Source organism: Topomyia yanbarensis, chromosome 3 (assembly GCF_030247195.1).
Source record: "Topomyia yanbarensis strain Yona2022 chromosome 3, ASM3024719v1, whole genome shotgun sequence".
In the NCBI taxonomy this organism is placed as follows: Eukaryota; Metazoa; Arthropoda; class Insecta; order Diptera; family Culicidae; genus Topomyia; species Topomyia yanbarensis.
The window spans coordinates 426,549,106-426,568,095 of NC_080672.1; the positions used below are offsets into that span (position 1 = coordinate 426,549,106).

The window sequence follows — 18,990 nt, forward strand, 5'->3', positions numbered from 1 at the left end:
ATATTAAACTTTTACATTAAAGTATGCCATTCGCCACCATAATATCGAGATCGTAACAGGCGGTTGAAAGCAGGAGTCCCTAAGTCAAGGTGCAGCTCCAAGCCGAATTTAACAAAAGCGGCATGACCAATCCGCGTGACATGCTGCTTGCATCCATACTAACGTGTACTGCCGCTTTACACATAATTGTCCCATGAGTATATGGAATCCAATAGCACATGGGACAGTTATGTTTATAGCGGCAGTATAGTGCTATTGGCGTATGTCTTATTTTCAAGTTCGCAACTCGCTAACTGGATAGTAGATTTGGAATTGCTCAGCGATGTTTGGTAGGGCGCTTTAATGTTCAAAAGCCAATGCAAGTTCAGGTTTCCCAAGCAATTTGGTAAAAACCAGTTGTGCATTAGGACACAAAACCAACTTTTAAGTGGTTTGCTTGCTAAGCTAAATCAAAGTTTCGAATCTATTATAAGCTCTCAGAATCATAACTTCTGCTCTAACGGGATGACAACCGTTCGTATAAGTGATATGCATAAGCCTCTCGTTTAAAGTATCTTGCGATACGTTTCATGTTCTAATAACGGCTTAAGCAGCTTTCAAGTTCCTTTCAAGCTTAAGCAGTATTATCCGAACTTCTGGTTGCTTGGGGACGGCTGTCATGTATTGAAGAGCCTAGCGCGAAACGTTAAAACAACTTCCAACATAGCTTGTAAAAGGTTCCCAGGTTATGATCTTGTAACAGATTATATATGAAGATCATAATTAAACCGTTAAACTGCCTTGTCGGACAATACTTATGCTCGTCGAACGGAGTTATCCTTCCTCCACTCTAATGGGTTACCGGTATAGTTAGGAAAATGACACTTTTCTGCTGCGCTGATTTTCGATCTCCTTGGAGATCTTCATGGATTTATATATTTTAAATTTCGTTTCATTATCGAATAATATAGCCTCATTAGATTGAGATTGAGTGTTTTATTGATCAATACCGGCGCCGGCCAGGCCCGAACGTAGATCGCGGAAGGAAAGCGAAGGAATGTTAGTCCTATACTTGCTTTTGCTAGAGGCCGTATATACTACTGCGCACTCCACAAGTATCATGCGAGGAGGAGCTATTCGTTAGTAAGTATAGAAGTTGGATTTTACATCATCTTTACCGACGCCAGAGAGGTGACTCAACTATCTGGACTAGATATGGATCCATCAACTCATGGACGACTTTACTTCCCTTCCGAAAGAAAACGTGACCACAGATTTTTTCACCTCAGAAAAATCTCAACGACCTCGGTTGGGGTTGAACCCAGACCAAATGGAATGAGTGGCGGTCACGCTTACCACTAAACCATCGGCGCCGTCTCATTCCATTTGAGACATTATGTTCTACTTTCTGATTGTATTTAAATCACTGTTTTCGCATTAATTTATCGCATCTTACATTCCATTTCAACGTTTGTCTCATTCATTCACTTCCAGCCGATTGAAGTTTCACACAGCAAAGATTGCTTTCATTTCAGAGGAAATATAAAATCAATCACCAAAGAATTCATTTGTGTTGTGCAGGCAGGTTGAAGGCAAAATTTGGCATCAAGTGAACTTCGAGTTAGTATAATAAAATTCCGTTAGCAACTAAAGTTAAGTTTGAAGCGAAAACAATTGAATAACTGCGCTGCATGGAATTAATGAGTCATGAAGCAACCCAATATACAATGTAAGCGGAACAAACCTTTGATACGAAAGAATAAGCTGAACAAGACCTGTACAAGCAATAATTCAGCTAAATTGTGGCTTGAACGCAGCAGGGCATGAATTAAAATGCTACTTTCAAACTCACCTGAGGATACCACTATTGCGGAGTTCTGGTTGGTTTGGCATTTTTTTTGGATCATCGAGCTTTTAACTATGGGGTCATTCGTCTCTCTTCGGTTTAGAGAAATCTCTTTTAGAAAAATCTCTAACCCTATGTGCGGGGTTGGGAATCGAGCCTAAGTGAGCTGCGTACAAAGCAATCGATATACCAACTACGCCCGCCCACTGGCTTGGTATTTACTAAGCTGTCCTTAGCAGAAAATCAACCATGTGAACCATGATAAAGCCCGTGTTCAATCCGTCACAATCATAATAAAACGATACGTAACGGTTGAGTTGAGGCTACATAAATTTGATAATGTTGCACATTAATGTGAGAACGTCCTACTTCTGAACTAGAGAACAAAATGAAATGCTTGTTGTTGTATTATGCTATATTCCTCCTTAGCGGAAAACAATTTTCGTAAAAACTATTGCTCCCCATTAAGGAGAAAGTTGTTTAAAACTATCTTTGTGCGTGAAGAGCACAAAACCTATAACTAAATTAGTTAGGCAATTTCGGCTTCGTCTCATCAGAATCCGACACTAACTTAGTGACAGGATTAAGCTAGCACCAGATTGGCGCTAGCACCAAAAAACTCCTAGTCAAGCGTGATGCCCGGCAAGAAAAGGAGCTCATTTTAAGCTGATGGGAATTAATGAAATCGAAACATATGGTTTGGCCTCCATAACTAATTTAGTTATAGGTTTTTTGTGCTTTTCAAGCGCAAAGATGGTTTTACACAATTTCCTTATTAATGAAGCAAAAATAGTTTTTACCAAAATTGTTCTCCACTAAGGAGCAATATAGCACAGTGCATGTTGCATTGGCGTGCTAGGCCAAATCAAATGTTTCGATTTCATTAGTTCTCATCAGCTTCCAATGAGCTTTTGCGGTGTGTTCAAACTAATTCTGAAAAGATACTTATTGTTAAATAGATGTTTATTGGTATTGTACAAAATATTTCAATATACTGTTAATTTCTGATTCTAAATGAACAAAATTCGTATAAATAACTCGAGCTCAACTAGAATAGAAACGTCTGAAAACAGTTTAAACTGCTACAGTTGTTTTATTTCTGTAGTTTATTAATCAAAAATGAGTTTTGTCCATTTTAAAACGCTGGAATACAAAAAATATTGCGAATTTTAGTTTGAAATAATTTGAAATATTTGCGAACTAGTTTCGCAAAAAAAAATGTTTTTTATAATAAGCATGATCTTAAAATCAATTTCGCATATCCAACTCTAAAGAAAAATAAATACTCGCGGGGAATTTATTACTCTTGCTAAAATCCAACATTTATTTGTTGTATAAAAACAGACACTTTAAACTTCCTTAAAATAAAGTAACATTTCCGTTTTTTGTAGTTTTGTACCCAAAAATCAAACAATTAAGATTTATGGCAGCTCATTTACAACCACAGATGCAAAGTCAAACCAAAGGAGTTTGGTTTGCTTGCCTCACGAAATACCTAACCTCAACCGGTTTTTGCAGTGTAATTTTTTTTTTGTTTTCCTCAAATTCATTTTTTTTGTTTTCCAACATTCAGCGAATATAGGATACTGATCTTTTAACTTTAGAATAAAAGTGATTTCAAGTTTTAATGACGTGGTAGACTATTCTGGCTAAATAAGCAATCTACGACAAAAATATCTAGTGATCAAAGTCACCTCGGTTTACGGTACCAGGAACACTCCAGGTACCCAAATCCCCTGTCATATATGCGTGTAGTGGGTAATAATAGGATTCAGAATCGTATTCTGCTACTTTTGATATATAATTGATGTCAGTGGGCATAAAAACCCACATTATGCTCACTGTTGAAACTACTAAAACTATAATTTCGATTATAATATTTGAAAGCATTAATACGCCTTAAATGTGAAACTTCAGCCCGAGTGTATTGATTGTGTGACTTGATCTACCTGCACATAATTATTTTGACCAAAATATAACCAAATGTTGCGCATATTCCAAACAGTCCCACATTGAACGCACTCTCTGCCGAACAGTCACGCAAGGTGCCCGCCTTTCGATATTTTCTTTCGTTCACTCTCGCAATGGATGGAACGGAACGCATGCACACAGTGAAACCTAATTTGACAGCTTTTCAAATTTGCTTCTCTTTCTAACCAGCGGCGCATCGCTCGAGTAGCTTCTTTTTCTGACTGGTGAACGTTTTCGCTCATTCATTCGATTTGTAACGTTCGGTGTCGAAGAATCGCGCATCACAAAAATGTTTAATCCAAACGACTTACGGGAAAAAATCTATGCTTAGCGGCTTTCGGCGGTTAGAATTACTAGTTTCGCGTGTGTTGATAATTAGCGTGAGTGTTATCAGATGAGAAAAGCATGAAATCTACCTGGGAAAATGATTTCATCGTGAACAGTCAGACGCAGCGCAGATTGAAAAGTTCGTTACCTGCTGTTGCCTGTTTTATGGATAATCGCTCGGAAGGTTCGCTGCCTGCCTGGGATTGTGTGTGCGCGTCGAATACATCGGGAAAAGGGCAGAACATGAAGAAGCCGGTGAAGAAGAGTGCTTCCCTAACCTTGTTTTCATGTGCAGGATCTTCTTTTTATTGAAAATGTTGTAATTAACTGGGTTTTATGCTTGTGTTGGTATTACACTGGTAGAATTTTATGTATCTTTATTTTTAAATCGAGTGCATGGTATGCAGCGACATATTTTTGCCTAATAGTTTAATAATTACGTTAAGTGTTCTGTGAAAGTGGGTTACTATGAAAGAATTAGTACGTTTCGACGGGGCACCCGATAGCGAGTATAGCAGTACGCATGATAAGCTGAAGGAACGTGATTGCAATAAAGGATTGGCAGGAAGTGGTTCCATTCATCTACCGACAAAAACAATAACATTTGTTGACCACGTACCAATGAGTCTGACTGAGAACAAACAGTGCATTGGGAAAATGGACCCTTCTGTAAACGATAAAAGCAAATGTGAAGGTAAATATGTGTTGCATTTTTCAGAATGGAATCCCTAAGTAATCGAGATGTAGTTTGAATATAATTTTAAACCACAATATACCAATTACACAGACCTGGCAAGTGATTAATCTATCATTCAGCTATATAACACATGGTAACCAATATTTATTTATTTATTTGTCCTTCAATCGTAGACTACATTACATGGTAACCAAAGGCTAACGTTGTGCCAAAATACATATGCAAAACGTTTGATTGATTAAACGCGATTTCTTATGATCAGATTGATGTAAATTCCAACATAATACATATTTCTTTTAATAACTTTATTTGTAGACCGTAAAGTTGATTTCCTTTGGTCTATAATTGCAATCAGTAGGGTGGATGTACCAATATTCGCACACTTAAGGAAAACTTTTGCTTCGATGAATAGACCGATGAGCAATGTTAGTACATTAAACGAAAGCTTTCAATTTCTACTTCATAGAAAAAATATAAAGATTGTTTAACAACCAATTTATGTATTCAAAACCGCTTGTACCACTATAGGAACACATGTACCAATAGTGCTGCAATCGCTAATTTCGGGTCCTATTGTTGCAAATCCCATTGATTTCTTATGGGACTTGCAACTATAGGTACACTATATCAACTATAGGTGCAAGGGAGCATAATTTTTAGAGCGATGAATAAATAACAAAGATATTTTTTGATGGTTGGTACCTTGGTTAGGCGTATAACCCACTACTTGCAACTATTGGTACACCTCAACTATAGGAGCACCCACCCTACTAATAAATAAATCACAAATCTAAAAAGAAACCCGTAGTAAATCCAAAGTAATTCAAACAAAAAGTTACAAAAATATGTCGATTCCCATAAGTGTCGAATAGCTGTTGTTTCATTGAAATGTATAATCGTTTTTATTTTTTTCACACGTTCATTCACATCATTGTCGAAATCAAAAAATATGTAAATTGGGGCGTACAAGTGTTGTGGTGGGGAAGGGCGGAGAATTTAGAAAAACGTAAACAGGAAAAGGGAGGTGTGATTAGAAAGGTGCCCAGCTATTTTCAGAACAGCCCGTACAATTTGGTTCTGGTGTTAATCGGCCAGGCTACCTGACCACAGGTAAAACCATATCAAAATGCGCTGAATGCTAATCCCTTGATCAGGATGTAGGGTAATGTACCTATTTTATAATCATTCGACATACACACGGCAAGGTATTTTTGACGGGTATATTATGTCCATGTTTGATGTAATGATGATTTGTAATTTGTTATTTATAAGCAGAATGAAAATTTGTCAGACTAAATTTTGGTAATGAAAAGCTTTGGAAATGATCATTGAAGTGTTAATAAGAAGCAATACTCCCGATAGCAAATTTAAAAAATCGTGTTCGCATTTTGAATGTTGAATGTATTAGAAATGCATGATCTGGTGTCATCTCGAAAGAAAAAAATATTTTATCAGCTTGCCCTTATGAGATCTAGCTTTTTTAGGTCGAAATGAGACTTGAGTTTGGAAAGGCAATTATTTCTTCCATCAAAATGTCTTAAAATGCATGATATGGTGTTATCCGAAATAAAAAAAGGTTTTAATGATCTCGTATCTTCTCGATTCGATTTCTCTTTAGTTAAGCTACAGTGATCAAATTTAGTACTTAACATGGCGACCTTCACTACCCACTTAAGCTATGGTGGAAATATTATACAAAGTGGGTTTAGAACCAAGTTCTCTCTGGAGGTTTTTGAAGATGAGTCTTGATTTGGGACTCTTAAACTTGGAATGTCCCATACCAGGACTCCCGAAGATCATAATATACTAGATGATCTTTTCCAGCCTATCGTGATCGTCCACGGATACCTACGCCCGCGATCTCAAACGTGATAACATCTCGATGATAAACTTAATCGACTAGCATTAATAGACTCACAAATGTGGTCCCTGTGTTTGTGCGATCATGGATCAGTCACGAAGTCTCTACCCTCAGTCCTAGCAGCTTAAGTCAATGGTTTCAGCTGGACCAAAAAATTTGGTTCATAGTCACTAGACAACGCGTTCCATGGTGACAAGACTGAAAACTCTTGATATATATTCACGGACCGCGCGCGATCATTCAAGAATTCACGTGAATAAGCAAATGAACACACGACAAAAAATCGGATTTTATGCATGCAAAGTTACATACACGCTAACGCACACGCGACAAATGCGTTAACATACAAATGCTCGAGTCCTTCGCGATTATCCACGCACACTTGCACTCGTTATCTCACAAACAGGATAACGCCCGATGACTAAGTGAACGTTTTAGCACTTATAAATTTACAAACGCGGTCTCAAGTGTTCGCGCGATCATAAATTAGGTACGACCGAAGTAGGGTTGTGGTACCGGTAATACCGGTACTGAAAATCCCGGGAATACCGACCCATTTTTGGTACCGTAATACCGGTACTGAAGAAAAGCCAGTACCGGTATTTTCGGTACCATACAACTTTTTTTTATGAAAAATATGTGGACTCTCTAGGGGGGACCTGTTTCAAAATATCGGTCTGCAAGATGACTTTTAATTATATTAATTACCTTCTGTAAGTTAAACATTACTATAGCTCACGTTGTACTGAACGGTATGTTTAAATTCCTTCTTTATTTTGTCGAAATTATTTCAACGATCTTGTACTAAATTTCAAAATATTAACATTTACCGTAAGAGACGTAAAAATTTGCTATGATTTTTTTTTATTAGCGACATTCTGATTGGTTTCCAATTTTCACTGGGTGGCACGTAATAAGACTATGGTCTAAGTCATGTCTTTAATTTGCTCGTAAACCTTTATTTATAAAAGAACGAACAGCGATTTAGCAGCTAACAATTTTAGACTTGGTGAGCTACTCCAAATGGGGCGATTTGTAATTATTGGTGATAGGAAAATTCAGCAAAACTCCAAAGTTTACAGGAAAGCAAAGAGCCTTGGTATACAGGTCGAAAGCAATTTACAGAAAATCAAGAGAGGAAACCTGCTCGGATTTACTGCCATTCTCGCTTTGATTTACTGTTATTAATAGTGTTTCTTACATTTACCATCTGTTGAAGTCGACAAAAGTTGCACCGCTTAGCAGTTATTGATTTCATAGTGGCCTAGATTTCGAAATAAAAGAAGGTTCCGCATACGAAAAATATTTTCTGCTGAAATGAGTAATGCCATTCCGAATCAATTAAAAACAATAAACATGTTTCATCATCAGTTTGAGCATTCAATTTCATTTTGGAGCTTTTTTAGAATTTAAAAAAAAATATTCGAGTACCGGTACTTTACCGGTACTACCGGTACTGAGGGCTTCAGTACCGTAGTACCGGTTCTCGCCAAAAAGGGTCGGTACTGCGAACCCTAGTCCGAAGTCCCCACACAGACTCATGTCTTCGGTAAAATGACGCTCATTTTCACTGGGCAACACGCTCAATGGTGACATGACCGGGTCTTGTGTTATGAAAGAACTCACTCTCTTCAAGTATCTGAACCGTTCAGCGAAAATTAAGTATCCGCGCGCGCGATTATCCAAGCACACACGCAAATATTTGAATGGACACACGGTTATAAAACCGAATTTATAAACGCGAAATTACGTAGGGGAACCCGGAGCTATTCGGATTCAAATCGTCATTTAAAGTAGATTTGAAAGGTGAAAGCATTTGTCAGTGAAAGGTTCTAATTTTTAGTTTGAAAGAACTGATCGGTCAAAGGGCTTAATTATTAGATTGAAAGAATTGATTGGTCAAAGGTCCTAATAGTTTAATTCTCGACAAACATATGATTACGGCCTAAAAGCCAACTGTCATAATCCACTTTGAATGGAAAATTCGGACAAACCCTTACATGCCAATTACAGATGTTGGTAGTAAACGAAAGAGAAAAGTTTTCTCTTTCATAAACTGTTGTGAACTGTGTTTAGCTAGTAACGGTTTGTCCGGAATTTCCACTAAAAATGGATTTTGACAGTTGGCTTTTAGGCCGTAATCATATGTTTGTCGAGAATTTAGTTAGATACATTGTGGAGCCATAAAAATTGATTTGAGCCACTCAATGGCAGCGCTAGACTAGCTGACCTATTAAATATTTAATGGAGAAACTTCTTACGAAGCTAAAAAAATTGTGTTAAAAATTAATCTGGGTAGTCACAACTGTCGATTAGAACATGATGTATTTTCTTTTCTGTGGTATGTGCAATCGTGTGCGCAGTCGCAAGCGGCTGAACGGTGGCTCATTTCGCACAAATGTGGTGACCGTCTTGAAAATATCTGTGTTTTCACCCAAACAAAAATCATTCCATAAAATAACAGCCTTAAGCTTTCCAAAATACTTACTTGTTATTTTTTTCACTTTTATGAATTACTTTAATCATCTTTTTACAATTATAATGATATTTGTTTTGAGGGTGGTGAAAAAATGATACACGTTGTATCTACTTTCTAAAAAAAATGCAGGATGAGATTCATCTGACAAAAATTAAAGTTTCAAAATGGCGCTTCCACGAATATGTACAAGTCAGAAAGACTTACGATTTTCTGATAAATCAAGAGTGTCTGAATTACCTCCACTGCCGTAATAGCCCAGGGTTCCCTTACACGAGAGCACACGCGCCCACGTGATGAAACACGTTAACGTACAAACGTTCGAGCCCTTCGCGATGATACACGCGATCGTGAAGTCCCTACGCCCGCACACATCTGAACCGTACAATGAATATCATGTCAATGAATCACGACCCGCTGCAATTGGCCTTAAGAAGTGCCTTTTAGTGGGTGATACTTTCGTCTCGTCTGCAATTGTAGTGAGTGATTCTGTCGGGAGCTCTTCCGAGGCCCTATCCCTACAGCTCCAGTAGGACAATTCTAAAAAAATATTTTCAAGCTTGAATAATTCGTAAACCTGTGTGAAGTTCAGAATGTAGCCTGCGGCTACAAGAGGCTAGAATGAAATCAGCACTCATTATAATTTCTTAAAGGTAATAAAATGATTTACTTATTATACCTAATTGGAATGAACTGTGACGATTAATTGATTGCATAAAGAACATTTGAATTATAATTTTTTTGCCGATTTTTTACTTGAACCATATTTAAAAATTGTGAATAAATAATCACCAATACACAAGAATTCACTCTCAAACTTCAAAACTCAGGTGAAATCAAAGATGATGAGATTATGGTTTCCTTTGACGTAACCGCGCTATTTCCAAGTGTCCCTGTAAAACATTCAATTAACCTGCTAGAGGATTGGTTATTACAACAAAATAGTAACAGTCTATGGAAAAGCAAAGTAAGATCTTATATCCAACTTACTCGCCTTTGTATGGAAGAAAATTATTTCACATTCCGGGGTGTCTTCTATAAACAAACCAAGGATGCTCCAATGGGTATCCCACTCTCTCCATTTCTTTGTGAACTTTTTATGGCAAACTTAGAAGAATGTTTAAAAGAAAAAGGTGAGCTACCAGAACGCTGGTGGCGATACATTGACGATATCTTCTGTATTATCAAACTTAAAAATTTATCCCGGATGTTGGAAACCATTAACAACATCCATAAAAATATCAATTTTACACATGAAGTAGAGGAAAATAATTTGTCCTTCTTGGATGTGCTTGTAAAAAGAGAGAGGGTCCTTGATTTTCGAAATATATAGGAAATCTACAAATACTGAGAGAATTATACCAAATACTTCAAACCATTCATATCAGCATAAAAGGGCCGCTTTTCATCACATGGTCCATAGAATGCTTACTTTACCATTAGGGGAAGAAGCAAAAACTAAAGAAACTGAATTCATTTTCGAAACAGGTAAGCTCAACGGGTATCCAGAGCAAACCATCCAATCGATAATTAATAAAAAATCTAGAATACCTCACAACCTTAACTCCAACAACTGAAAATTTAAAAAGGATAGCAGTAGATTTTAACAAGAATACGGCTTATCCGCTTAGAAAAAATTAAAAAAAGTTTGGTGTAGATCTAGTTTTCAGTAGTAAAAATTACTAGCTAAAATCAATACTAGGATCCACAAAGGATTCGATAGAAACACTGAGCAAATCGGGGATATACAAAATATCATGTTCACATTGTGATAAAGTTTATATTGGACAAACCAGGAGAACATTAGAAATTCGATTCAAATAGCATATTGCGGAAATAGCAAAAGCTTCTAGAGAATCTGATAGATTTACCATTCCACTTCAAATCCAAGGTAGTGGAACTTTGCAAAGTAGATTCTACCCTCCTGATTTTTATTTCAGTCGCTCAATTTTAAATATTTTTAATAAATTGTATGAAATATGAGCAAATTATCATCTCTTTCTTTTACGAAACCCGTTGCCAGCGGTTCAATCTTCTACATATACTGGGAAATTTGTCTACTGCTCAACAGCATTATGCTTTCCTCCAAACTTCTAGTCGTAGTTGTGTTCTTACCTGACACTAGCTCAACACAGAATTAGTTCACTTCCTCGTTTGATAGTGGGGAGTGTCATCACTGCGTTTCTCACGGGGTCAAGCCGAGCATCGCTTCACCTGACGCAAACGACACCGGCCTTGTCTAGATAATTTATTCTCCCTCACGCTTTCCACTTGACGGGTTCCCTCGAAAGACAGGGAACAGAAAAAAAAACACACCAACACAATACGAATAGTTTGCCTTCTACTCCTCCCCCTCATCCTCCTCTTTAACTCGATTCCTAGCTCTGTTAGCGTTCGCTAGGAATTGTATCAGTTCTGTTGTCGCGCACGTTGCATGTTTTACTTCCGTTCAATTTATTTTCCGTTCCGTTGGTGTCATAAAATTGAAAAGAAAAAAGTTTCTTTTCGCAGAAGTTTTGCAGCGAAAAATTGCTCCGTACTAAGATACCTACTATAGATAGGAAAAGAAACGTCTCTGTTTAATCCGCTATCCTACTAAACTATGTAGATTTTTTTCACAACTGCGCCGGATGCATTTTTATTTCACTCGTGTAGTTTTTTTTTTACAATCGCTTGAATTAATGCAAATGAAAGGAATCCCCTTGGGATCACTTTGGAGAAATGTTCTCCGTACGCGGATGGGATGAAATGACGCTAACTTGTTGGTGTATAATCGAACTGCGCTATGTGTATACAAGAACGTACCAAAGACATTCCCATAGTTGACAAACGTTTTGTCATTGCTAATTTTGAATGGTGTTTTATTTCTCTTTGTGTATCTACCTCCTACTTCGCTTTGGATAAGAAAACTGCTGTCACCATTTTTCGGGATTCCATAACCTTGGAAAAGATCCACCGGGCGCATCCGGAACATGACAGGACCAAGTTTTCTCGTAGACGCAGAAATTTCCTCACCCCGGCGACGTTGGTTTGCTTTCATGATGGAAAAACGAATGAAGCACGGCACTCATTAAAACAAAAGTTAGCGGAAAATAGTTTTCGACAAGGAACATTGGGATCACACTTGAGGATGGTTGAACAGGGGTGGCTTACTTCCGGAATCGGCGAGGAAACTTTCCAGTTTTCATCTCTTCCATCATGGCCAGTGCTTTGCACGGACACTTGTTCATTGCTGCTTTAATTGATTAATTGCGTTATCGTTCGCAATTACGAAGTTTGATTCTTTTTTATAAAAAATTTCCTCTATCCAACTCTATTTCTTCTGAGTAAGTTAGTCTTAATTGCAGTTTCGTATGATTTCTAGCCGATCGCACACATTCTACGCTGTTCGCTTTCACCTCCTGTGGCAATCAAATTACTGCTACTAAGCCGTGAGCGACTAAATGTACCTGGAAATTTAAACCTGTTAATCTCCGACATTTCCGTGCTACGGTCGAGGAAAATTGACAACACATTCGGATGACACGGGCAACCACATGAGAATGGTTTTAGCCCCAGCAATAAGAGGATTACGTCCAATGGTCAAGTTTGAGGACGGATGTGTCAGTCTCTCTTCGGGTGTGCATAGTTCAAAAGCGGTTGGTACCATACCGTGTCCCGGTACGGCGCGGCACGGCACGGCAACGGGTTTGGGGGTCGCTATTTTTAGCGAAACACATCACAAGTACATACATATGCTTTTGGAGGTATCCAATTGGTCGGGATGCCGTTCGTCAAGCTGTACGGCGGATAATTGACGCGCATTCTCTTGTTAAGCGCATCTATGGTTTGTGAACCGGTGACTGGTGATAACAAGCTAAAAGTGCCGTAAACAGATTCGTTTTGTTTCGTCGGTTTGTAATTTTATATTATTAAAATCATTCACGGTTTGTTGATTTTTCTACTTATTGCTTAGTTTTAAGCAGAAAATTTTAAATCATCTTTAACAAAACATTTCAGACGAGGCGTCTTGAACGTTGAGATCTCCAAATTTCTTAACTATTTTTTTTAGCATCTATAATTTCTTAATTATTTTTTTAGCATCTATAATATCTTGGAAGCCTATTGAAATTTCTGGCCAATTTATATAGAAAAAGAAACAGATTCCCACACAATTTCCTATCTATGAAACTCGTAATTCGGACTAGCTCAAAGTTACCAGAAGCGTAAAGGGGGATACCTTTATATTATTAGTTGTCATGCGTTATGTGTTAATCATAATCTTTATTTTGTAAGGCGAAACGAATGATATAAGTTGAACGTTAACGTTTGAATTCAAAAGCTGAGTGTCATCGTCAACATGACCTTCCAAAACGATTACGGACACATTCTCACTTGCTGGCTGCTTCAGCATACACAGGGTAAGGTGCCTATTTTCACCATATTAGGCAGGGTGCCTCACTCTTTCGTTAATTATTCCGCCTGTAATCGATGGGATGCGTATAAATTGGCATTACAGCTTTGTTTCGTTGTAAAGAACAAATATAATATCACAAATGTTATGAAAACTGTAAAATGTTCGAATGACCCAATTGTCGCCCTACCATTTGACTCCTTGCGTTAAAAAAAGATGGCAGATGCTGCTCTAATCAACAGCTTCAATTGGCGAAAATAGGCTCATTACCTTAAGTGAATTCTTTGCAAATTCGACACATACTATGAAAGCTAGTCGAAAATAAGCACGATTAAGGTAAAATTAGCATAAACGTGCAGACAGTTGGTACAGGTTAGGTTATATTCTTCGTTTCCTTTTCACTGCCAGTGAGTCATCAAACGCATGGAACAAATTTTTGCTTATTCGTTCATGGAGAATGCGACTAAGGATTTTTGTATATACGGAAAGATGATTCATCAAATTCCCTTCCGTAAGCTGATTCCTCCCGCTGATTGGATAGACGTTATTGATATAATCATCAAGCAGTATAACAGTATCAGTTTGAATAAATTTATTGCATCGACTATCAACAATCATTAGTTTTGTCGAGAATTTCCATTTTTACTGCTAGGAAAATAGTCACTCATATTCTGTTATACACAATTGTTACGTGCAGAAAGTTGCTTTAAGAAATTGTTTACAATATGCATCGTCAGAGATGTATTAAAGAAATCGAGCGAGCTTATTGGGCCTTCTTTTTATATTGTATGTTTTTAACACTGCCGTCAGCCCTAGACTAAATGTCAGTAAGCGATACATATAGAAGTACATTCCATTATAGTATTAGCACTATTTAGTATGTGTAGTAATTATGTAATTTTCGAAGCACAAATTTATCTCTCCCCTATGTTGACGGGTTTGACGGTATTGCGAACACAATCAAGCATATTTGTGCATCAGTTTTAAAGAACCTCTGACAGACAACTGCTTTAAGATGTTTATTTCATTACGCCTCGATACTGGTGCATCGAGTAGACCGAGAGGGCTTATGGGCCTTTTTTATGTTTTGTGTTTTTTCATACTCTGCACCAGCCCACACTAACGGCCAGCGAACAGCGTGTACACTAGAGTGGCTCGAAAATCACATTTTTCAGCACAGCGCTTTTTGAGTTCCTTTTGTGGTCCCAAATGCCTGTGCAAAATTTGGTTGCTTCCCGGGTTTGCGCATTGCGTTCAAAGTAACAAGCTACGAGTTTTCAAAAAATAGTTATAACGATTTTAAAACTTATGGTTCAATCCCAATGCAGAAATTCATTATTTCTTCCAACACTGTCAGTACACCACCGACACCGATGCTTTAAACTTAAATAAATGAGTATATAGTCATCGCAGAGACTTGATATCTTTGAATGAAATGTTCAGAATGAATTGTTGAATAACATAGACGTAGTCAGAAAATTAAAAGAAGAGGGGGTGTGGTTTGTGTACTCCCCAGTTCCCTGTTTAGATAGTTTAGTATAACATAAAGAGCACATCTTCAACGCAGGTTCAAACCGCCGAATTAAAAATTAATCTTACGTGTTTGAGTGCTACTATTTAAGGGCTCTACTGTTATCTCATTTAAAATGGTACAGCGGTTTATAAATGTTACATATTTCAAAACCCTATTTCTTAGCCGTTCAGAGTCAGAATTTTAAAAGATGCATATCCTTAGAACTAGAAATATACTTCAGATTAGAACCCAACGTGATTTCCAGACCTGAGTTAGTTTTTACCCCAAGTAAAAACAACATCTAAATTTGTAGGTGTAAATCTAAATATTGTAAATGTTATTTCCCACAACAAAGATTGTAGTATGATTCATATTTGAGACTATCAAAATATTAAGAAAGTTCAGTCGTTGACATTTACAAGGACGTAATGATTCTTTGTCTTATACAAAACAATCTAAACAGGGACTGGGGGGTACACATGCACCCCTTCTTCTTTTCATTTTCTGACTACGTCTATGATATTCAGCAATTCATTCTGAACATTTCATTCAAAGGTACCAAGTCTCTGCGAGGAATATATTCTCATTTATTTAAGTTTTTAATGTCGATGTCGGTGGTGCAACGGCAGTGTTGGAAAAAGTAATCAATTTCTGCATTTGTATTTTACCATAAGTTTTAAAATCGTTATAACTATTTTTTGAAAACTCGTAGCTAGTTACAGTCTTCGACAAAGTAGCTATCCAAGGTTTGAACTACAGTTTTATAAAGCTGGTTTTTCATATTGAGTGAAATAGCGATCTTTATTAACGTAAATGCAAAATAATTAATTTCCCCATATAAACCCCCATACAAACTTTGAACGCAATGCGCAAACCCGGGAAGCAACCAAATTTTGCACAGGCATTTGGGACCACAAAAGGAACTCAAAAAGTGCTGTGCTTGCTAGTTTATCATTTTGAAGTTTTCCCATACAACCGCGAGCCACTCTAGTGTACACACTGGCGTGGCCGATTGGCGGGTCAGCGTAGATTGACTTTCTGTGAGCTGTGTTTGCAGACATTGTTCAACAATTTATGGCAGTGCTTGTGAGCACGGTTCGCAGGGGGAGTCATTGTGTGTCGATTAATTGGTCAGCTTCGTCAACGTGCGCAGGAGCTTTAAAAATCTAACAGTTGAACCCTATTAGTTGAATTGTGTTGTAATAATTGTAGTTTTAGTACTAGTGTACAATTGTTATGTGCTAGTCGTATGTCTATCTGTGTATGTGTACGTCTGTATATTTGTGACAGCTGAGTCAGGCAATGGATGCAGAACTGGCGTATATGATAGAATAGTGGGTGACCCTTATTGGGATTCGTTGGTAACTTTTCACAGGTTCCATTTGTTCATTCGATTCGATTTATTTGGGAAGATCGGATTGGATAAATTAAGGTACCTATGATTAATTTACTGACGCACGTGAATCATTCTCGGTTAGCATAGCACGAAAAACTTCGGATGGAATGCGATTGTCGTTAATGGTAAATAATTATCATTTGATGGCATTTGGACGCTTTCTAGTAGTTTGATTACATGTTACATGTGTTATCTTCTTCTACTTCATTAGTCTGTTTTTTGTACTGCTAGTAGTTTTCTTTACCACCACTCATGTGTATCAAGAATAATATCGATCAATTTCGCTTCTACCTAATTTCTTTCCTTTTTGCCTTTCTCATATAGAAAGGTTATGCAATCACTCTGAAAAACGTCAACCTAATCCCGGCCCGGAGGGCCGAGTGTCATATCCCATTCGACTCAGTTCGTCGAGATCGGAAAAAGTCTGTATGTGTATGTGTGTATGTGTGTATGTATGTGTGTGTGTATGTGTGTGTGTGTATGTATGTGCGTATGTGTCAAATAATGTCACTCATTTTTCTCAGAGATGGCTGGACCGATTTGCCCAAACTTAGTCTCAAATGAAAGGTGCAACCTTCCCATCGGCTGCTATTGAATTTTGGATCGATCGGAATTCTCGTTCCGGAATTACGGGTTTCAGAGTGCAGCCACACAGAAATTTCTCATAAAAACTATTGGAAAAATTAAAAATAGAATTTTTATTTTTGATGCTAAATGTATTCAAGGTGCATAAAACGTCGAGATTTGATGCAAACACGAAAAAAAAATTGACGAAGATTCACTTTTTTGGATTTTGCACATTTTTGCCTTTCTCATATAGAAAGGTTATGCAATCACTCTGAAAAACGTCAACCTAATCCCGGCCCGGAGGGCCGAGTGTCATATCCCATTCGACTCAGTTCGTCGAGATCGGAAAAAGTCTGTATGTGTGTGTGTATGTGTGTATGTATGTGTGTGTGTATGTGTGTGTGTATGTATGTGCGTATGTGTCAAATAATGTCACTCATTTTTCTCAGAGATGGCTGGATCGATTTGTCCAAACTTAGTCTCAAATGAAAGGTGCAACCTTCCCATCGGCTGCTATTGGATCGATCGGAATTCTGGTTCCGGAATTACGGGTTTCAGAGTGCGGCCACACAGAAATTTCTCATATAAACTATAGGAAAAATTGAAAATAGAATTTTTATTTTTGATGCTAAATGTGTTCAAGGTGCATGAAACGTCGAGATTTGATGCAAACTCGATAATAAATTTGACGACAATTCACTTTTTTGGATTTTGGCACATTTTTGCCTTTCTCATATAGAAAGGTTATGCAATCACTCTGAAAAACGTCAACCTAATCCCGGCCAATTTTTTTTTCGACTCTCATAAGGTTTCTGGATTTTAACAGGGGCGTAGTTGATGGTTTACGGAGAGGGCTTACTCCCCCCCCCCCCCCCTCTACTGTTTACTCTCCTCCTTTAAAAATCTCCTTAAATCACCCCTCATACCCCTCTTTTTCAACCCCATCATCTTTAAACCACCACTATATCACAAAGCATACCAATTTAAGCTGGGGAGTCGTTCGTTCATGGGACTTTCGCCCTCCTCACATACCCACCCCCGCATGACAAAATGAGTTAGCAAGCAGATAACATAACAGATGATCTAATGCTCTTTAGGCTAATGGAGTATGATATTTTTTTGTTTCAAGTGTTTCACCGTCGACACGTAGCTCATCAAGTTCGTGGCTGGCATGCCATTGTGTATAAGTGCAAAGTGTACTAAGAATGTAATGGACATTTCCACAATTATGTTGAACATAAAAAGCCTCCGTGCCATAGCGAAATGAGAAAGGCACAATTGCACCGCTAGGTGGATTAAAACAGGTTTTTCTTTATTCGGCATGTTATTTTTTCTTGCATTGCTCTATTTTAAATTAGGTCCATGCTAACACTCACTAACACAATAAATTACTTATTATTCTCTCATATACACTCACTGTCTCTCATTCCAAACGTACAAACGTGGCCTTCGCGATGACACAAGCTTGATCACAAACGCGATCTCGCTAACATTAAAACACCCCGGGAATTAAATGAACGTTTTAGCACATATAAATTTACAAACACGGTCTCAAGCATCAACCCACCACTCGCGCAATCATCAATCGGTCACGTTCGAAAGTCAACCCTCGATCATAGCAGCCCAAACTCACGCTTGCAGTAATAATAGAAATAACGCTCACATTCACTAGACAACATGTTCCATGGCGACGTGTCCAGGAACTATAGTGAAATGGGATTTTCTTCAATTTTTTTTCTCAATCGATCGTAATTAATTTTTCTCGTACTTAAACGATTCCTTTTGATTGCATAAATTTTTGTTTCGTGGATTATAAATTTTTTAATACAATTTTTAGAGCTTAAAACAGCGATTTTTTAAGAAAAACGTTTCCGACTGCAAGAAATAATTATTTTTATTCAACTAATCGTTAAGGTGCGAGGAATACTCATACGCTAACGGATTTTTTTGAGCTTTGGTATTTT

General features: G+C 37.6%; 1 protein-coding gene across 4 annotated transcripts in view; it reads left to right on the top strand.

Moving 5' to 3' along the window:
* Nucleotides 1–4,022: 4,022 nt before the first annotated feature.
* LOC131688603 (protein ECT2) overlaps nucleotides 4,023–18,990 on the top strand; it is a 126,393-nt gene continuing 111,425 nt past the window's right edge. For 2 of the 4 annotated variants that reach the window (XM_058972960.1, XM_058972961.1), the window contains exon 1: nucleotides 4,024–4,817. In XM_058972960.1, coding sequence (XP_058828943.1) covers nucleotides 4,592–4,817 — 226 coding nt within the window. In that variant the 5' untranslated portion in view covers nucleotides 4,024–4,591. Of the gene's footprint in view, nucleotides 4,818–18,990 lie in introns of all 4 variants that reach the window. The other 2 variants (XM_058972962.1, XM_058972963.1) reach the window with 2 other exon arrangements.